The sequence below is a fragment of the Sinocyclocheilus rhinocerous genome, unplaced genomic scaffold (assembly GCF_001515625.1).
Source record: "Sinocyclocheilus rhinocerous isolate Xijiao unplaced genomic scaffold, SAMN03320098_v1.1 scaffold739, whole genome shotgun sequence".
Taxonomy (NCBI): Eukaryota; Metazoa; Chordata; class Actinopteri; order Cypriniformes; family Cyprinidae; genus Sinocyclocheilus; species Sinocyclocheilus rhinocerous.
The window spans coordinates 166,307-172,990 of NW_015635049.1; the positions used below are offsets into that span (position 1 = coordinate 166,307).

The following is a 6,684-nucleotide window of genomic DNA, read 5'->3' on the forward strand; positions in this document are numbered from 1 at the left end:
TGAAAATAAGTGTATTCACTGAGCTGATGATCTGAATGAGAGAGAGAGAGCGAGAGATGCAGAGCAGGGCGAGCGTGTGCAATCCCCCCCATCCCTCCTGGCAAATTGCACCCTGTATATATATATATATATATATATATATATTTAAATGATGTGAATTCATTCATATATTAGTTTAATAATTTTTCTTTCAGTTATCTTAATTCTGGATTCCTAATATTTGAAATTTGAAGATTTTCTTAAGAGACCCTATAAGGAAGATTATAGACAATAAGTACACTTTTTTTTTTTTAAATGTACAAGATGTGTTTGATTGATATAACAAAGATGTATGCATTTAAAGTTTGGGCTGCTGTTCTGAGATAAGCTTCAGGCAGGGTGGAGCTGGAGGTACCCAACAAAGCACAAAGATAAACCAAGGATCCGTTTATTTTTGGTGGTTATGTCCCCTTTGCATAGCACAAGTAGTCGTTGTCAAAGAGGTCTGGTTATTTTGTCATGTAGGCCTAATATAGATTGTCTTCAGAATGGAATACTGTCATTCTGGTTACTGCATACTTTTTAAAACTAACTAACTACTATGTAAAACAATGCACATTGTGCTGCTGTTAACATTTAGTAATGAACAGCATTTTGAATTTAACATAAAAGACCATGCCGTACAAAGATGTTTCATCGATATTACTATGAATGCAACTCCCAATATGGCAGCTCTTGTAAAGGAAGTCCCATCTTCTAAATTAAAGAGCCATTTGGCAATTGTTAACGTCATTGCAGCTGCTGTTAGAAGAAAATGGCTAATATCCTCCTGAAACTTGTGCTTAGAACTGCACATAACCCTAGTGTATCATACGTATATACTGTAGAAAAAACAAATGCCATAGTACTGTTAAGGCATCTTAGTCAAGTTATGAAATATGATGTTTTTGTGTATTTTTCAGATATGGTGTAAATAAGATAGAGGCTTTACTTTGTCCCCTTGTGGATAAAGGCCTGAAGTGTGTGCTGATTTTTGGAGTTCCTGCAAAAGTTGTGAAGGTCGGTGCAAAGTTTTAGTTATATTTCATTTATATTAAAGTTTCAGTAATATTGTCGTCAATAACGTAAGTCATAGTATATTATGAAGAAATTAGGGCAGTAAAGCTATTAACATTTTTAATCAAATTAATTACACAATTTGGTGATTAATTTAATTAATTGCACATCAAATTTGACTAACACTTTACCCCCAAAAGAGAACTTAATGTCATTATTGTGTTAAACGAGAGGGGCATCAAATAGACATTACAAAAAATAGCTTTAGAAAGAAAGATTTTATTCGATTCAACATAGAATTTATTACACATAAAGTTTTAGGCTACAATGCCCATGATTTTTTTTTTCAGAAGCTGCATCTGAATCAGACCGTTTATTGCAGCAAAGATGTAGCATGAATGCATTCACACTGCAATTACAATTGCATAAATAATTCCATGAGATTAATGGATTTTAAAAGGGAATGAAAGGGATAGCTCACCCAAAAATGAAAATTCTGTTGTCATTTACTTTATTGTTTCAAACCTGTATGACTCTCTTTTATGGAACATAAAATATTTTTTTTGTTCATACAATGAAAGTCAATTGTAACCAGAAAAATTTGGTTAACAATATTCAAAATATCTTCACAATTTTTTTGCCTGTTCATTTATTTGTGCATTAAATTAGAACTCTCATGGGATGCGTGTATTTGTGTAAAATATATGTTCATTTTGTTCCGTGTAATAGTGAATCACAGCATGCCTTGATGCTTTTAACTCAATGAGAGTGAAATAAAACTGTCTGAATCCAAAGACGCTGTTGTGTTGTCTGTCTCCCCTTCTCTCCTCCACTCTGCAGCACACCACACTCACATTTGCAGCATTTTTCAAAACTGTAGTGGAAACTAACCGGTGCTGAAACAGGGGGTTTCATGTCCTTTAAATGCATTAATAATTTCAATGTGTTATTTTTTCCATAACTAATTGATTAAATGAACTAATTAAATTAACACTAAATCGACAGCCCTAGATTGTTTTGTCTTCTTGTTTGTTTTCTTAGGATGAGAGGGGCTCTGGGGCGGACACAGATGACACTCCTGCAGTGCTGGCTGTGAAGAAACTGAGGAGCACATTCCCTGATCTTGTGTTGGCCTGTGATGTGTGCCTTTGCCCCTACACCTCTCATGGCCACTGTGGTTAGTTTCAGTACTGGATCTGTTTCCTTGTTTTTTTTTGTTTTGTTTTTTTTCAATTGAAATGGCCAATATTGTAAGCCAATAATTATTTCATGTTATGGATCACTACCAAAAATTTATATTAAAATTTCTATTCTACTTTGCTAAAATGCACCAGGTGAAATTATAACATCATAACTTTGTAATGCACAGTATGAAAAAAAAAAATTTCAGTTTAAAATTCTAAAGAAACATTAAGATTATAAACATACATTTAACAGTGCTATTAAACTATAATTGTTTTTACAAATTTACTTAAAGAAGTGTTTGATCATAGCAAAGGCAATCAAAATGTAAAAATAGGGGAAATTAACATTAACAAACCAACAAACAATAAATAAGGAAATAGATCTTTAATATTGGCTAATAACTAATATGCTACCAATAATCAATATTGTGCATTCCAAAATTTTTTTTAGCAAGTAGTACTTCTTCAAATATTTTTTTCACATGAGATGAAGACTCCCTATAATGGTGGCTGCCATGTTGAGATCACATGACCATCTGAACACTACTGGCTTATAATTTCTTATTTTTCATTCCATTCACATTTTTAACCAAAAGCATTACTTAAGCATGATGCAGCATCCATGTATAGAGCCCAAGACCACTGTTGTAACTGCCAGTGAAACATCAAATTACACCTTTAAAAATAATCAAATAATTAATTGCCAGGTATTTTTAAATAAACTCTTTACGGTGATACTACCATAGTGTATGATTTGTGACTTTCTCTATGGCAACTTTAAGGAATCCTGCGTGAAGATGGCAGCTTGGATAATGCTGCAAGCTGTTTGAGGTTGGCTGAAGTAGCTCTGGCTTATGCTCGAGCAGGTTAGTTCTAAATTCTATTCATCTGTAGACAATTACACATAATATGTGCATTTTTGAGTAATAGGTCTAAAGATGTCATCTTCATCACATTCTGTCAATGCTTTTTTCTCCCCCTAGGATGCCATATCATCGCCCCTTCAGATATGATGGATGGACGAATTGCAGCCATTAAGCAAGCTCTAATCGCCAATGATCTTGGCAACAAGGTTGAGAGAAATTTCACTTCTGGTTGCAAACAAAAGTGTTGAATACAGCAGATACTGACTCAATCTCCTTTTCCTTTCTTAGGCGTCAGTGCTGAGCTACAGTGCTAAATTTGCCTCATGCTACTATGGACCATTCAGGTAGTGTACTTCTAATGATTCCCTTTAGAATGCAATAGGGGACCACCTTCTTAGTTTTTATAAATGTATAGATGATGAAAACAATAGGATGAGTTTATTTTTGTAAACCAATTTTAAAAATGTCTCTTGTTTATTTTTTTCTTTACATTTGAAGAGATGCTGCACAATCTAAACCTGCTTTTGGAGACAGACGATGTTATCAGCTGCCCCCTGGTGCCAGAGGACTAGCACTCCGGGCCTGTGTAAGAGGAAATCATTCAAATGAAATCAAAGTTTTATTTCAATGTTCACACATTTCCTTTTGAAACATGATCTAAATTTTGACTACAGAAATCGGCACTTTGACTAGACCTGTGGTGGGGGGTTTTTTATATATATTTTTTTATATTAATTAGAAGTACATGGTTTTCTTTCTTTGCTGGTAGGACCGGGATGTGAAAGAAGGTGCTGACATGCTGATGGTGAAACCTGGATTACCATACCTTGATATTGTGAGAGAGGTTAAGAATAAGGTAATAACTTTTTTGCTACTTCATGTTATATTCCGAAATAATTTTCTTCATGCTCAGAAAATCTTATTTTACATTGTACAGTGCCAAAATGTATTTAGACACTTTGGACACTCCACCCAAAAATGAAAATAATATCATCATTTACTCACCATCATGACATGATGTATGACTTTCGTCTGTAGTTGAACACAACGATTTTTCAAAAACCACACAAGGCAAACGAGACTTCCATGTCACTCATCTCATACAAACTTCAGAATACACTTACATTACGCTTCACAATGTGCTGATGTTTACATCAAGCATGAACTCATGAACCTAAGTATGTCCATTGGCCTGAAGCAGTGCTTTATAGTTTAAAATGTTAAAACTATTAGTATTTTCTCACAAACACCTATCGTTTTGCTTCTCAAGACAGTGAGTCACATGGTCACATGGATTACAGTCATGTTCGTTTTGTGTGGTTTTTGAAGCATCAACTTTGGAGGTCCTGTATACTGATTTTTATTTTTGGGTGGAGTATCGCTTTAATGCAGTGGTTCTCAAACTTTTTTGGTCGTGCCAAAGGGGAAAAAAAACACCTGCATCACTTGAAACATTGAAAAATAGCATAGAGAGAATAACTGTTATTCACTCTGTTATTTTTTTTGTGGGTTTTATGCATAGACTGTAAAAAAAGATGGATGACGCGTCTCCACTTCCTTCCACTATATAAAAGTGAAGCCAAAGCATCTCAGTATGGCCGCTGCCATCTTGAGTAAATGACGTAATTTGGAGCCTGAGTCTGCACAGTAGAGATTTGTTTGGAGCCAGAGTCTGCGCAGTAGTGTCGTGAGGTGGAGTATCAAACTCCCACCCAAACTCCCGCAGACCCAATCAACCATAACAACACGCCCCGTTTTTAAAGCATCAAATTACTAGCTAAAATCAAACTTATCACAAAAACGAACAATTGAACATATATCAGCGTGATAACAACTACTTTAAATGACCAAAATCATCTTTCGGAAAATTATAAAACTATAAAACTTAAAAACTATAGCCTTATGCCGAGTTCACACTGCACGATTTTCAAACTCGTCAGATCACCGTTGTTTTCACACTGCGTGACTATCTGGGGTAGCATTCAGTTGCGTTCACATTGCACGATGGATCGGTGACAGGGGGTTTCACACTGCATGACTTCACAATAGGAGGAAGCACAGAGAATGACCATGCCGTGAAGGGTTTTTGACAGGCTAATTTTATGTGTATGTATCAAGCGGCAACCTCCCGCTCTCTCTCATGAAGCCAACACGGAAATTACTTAAACTGTAATTCGTCAACTGGCCACTAGAGGCTGGCTGCAAAAGGGAGTCAATCCCATAGACTCCCCATGTTAAAATGCCCAACTTTACAGCAGAAAAAATTTCCCAGAACGTTCTTGCGACCCAGTAGCAATTCTTCCACGGCGGGTCGCGACCCGGTGGTTGGGGACCTCTGAGCTAAGGCATAGGACACACACAGGCCTTTCCTCCTCACCAACAACATTAAAAGGGGGGGATGTTTGATGGCTGGGTGATGGTTTTTCACGAACTGTTGTGACTTCCGTAAAAAGTTGACGTCAGAACTACACAGTCACGCCTTCAGTCACCACCCCGAGCACCACCCACAGTCCCACTCTCCTTTTGCCAAACCCCCAGACAACATTGCGTCCATGCCATTGCTGAGCAACGGCAACACGGAAACATGTCGAAAAGGTTAACTTTAACCACGAAACCAGATCGGCTGACCTGTAACGTTACACTCTCACTCAAAGGATGGACGATCTGAAAAGATTGTTACTATGAGGTGGGTCACATCTAACGTGTATAGTAAAGACAAACTCACCGTGTCTATCTAGTCATGATGAAGATGTATATACATTTCAATTTCAGCAGGAAACTATTTTTACAGCTACATTGTTCCAGCCACAATTAATCACAAAAATGTATATACAATTACAAATGATTATATATAAATAGTCAGTTTGTTGTTTTACACACATGCACACAAACTTATTTCATACACGACATAAGTTAGTCGTGAGATGCATGAAACATAGACATATGGCAAGAAATCTGTAGACGCGCCCATAACAACAAAAGACAATACTTTATTGAACCTTTTCTGATAAGAAGTGTGCGCTGCAAACGCGAGCATTTTTGACGACCGTTTCTGTCCAGTCTGCTCGTTTTATCGCGTTTAACCACAGCTGTCGTCGGTTTTTTGTCTGGCAGTGGCAGCAGATATGCGATAAAATTTCTAATTTGAGGCTGTACTACGTCGATTCTGGCACCCAACAAGATGATATTTTAAGCTCCTTATGTAGCCGAATCTGCGCTGGTTTGAATGGGCCGCCTCCAGTTTCCCCTTTGTTTTGCTGCCTCCAGCTAGCGCTGTGACGTCGGCTGACCCTAGTTACCTGTGGTTGGCCTGGCCGTGCGTCACTCAGAAAACAACAGGCCAATCAGAAGAGAGGCTCATGAATATTAATTAGACAGGCCAAAATCGACCTGTTCTCAGCAGAGCTCCTGAGAGAGGAGCTGTAAAAATATATTGAGATGGTTTTTGGTACTTATACAGCAAATAAATATTCTTAAGGACATCAAAACCTAAAATAAAACTCCAGAAAGGCGTAAAATATGGGACCTTTAAAGATGCAGTAATGGCAATGCTGATATACAAAAGTTGATATATATGACCATAATGTGCTAAATGCTAC

The 6,684-nt window shown here is 36.9% G+C and overlaps 1 protein-coding gene across 1 annotated transcript in view; it reads left to right on the plus strand.

The window, feature by feature from the left end:
• The window catches only part of LOC107746479 (delta-aminolevulinic acid dehydratase-like), a 14,517-nt gene that overhangs the window by 5,233 nt on the left and 2,600 nt on the right, over positions 1-6,684 (plus strand). The window contains exons 4-10 of the mRNA XM_016560704.1: positions 942-1,038; positions 2,077-2,212; positions 3,002-3,085; positions 3,203-3,291; positions 3,374-3,429; positions 3,584-3,671; positions 3,855-3,941. Of these exons, the coding sequence (XP_016416190.1) occupies positions 942-1,038; positions 2,077-2,212; positions 3,002-3,085; positions 3,203-3,291; positions 3,374-3,429; positions 3,584-3,671; positions 3,855-3,941 (637 nt within the window). The remainder of the gene's footprint in view (positions 1-941; positions 1,039-2,076; positions 2,213-3,001; positions 3,086-3,202; positions 3,292-3,373; positions 3,430-3,583; positions 3,672-3,854; positions 3,942-6,684) is intronic.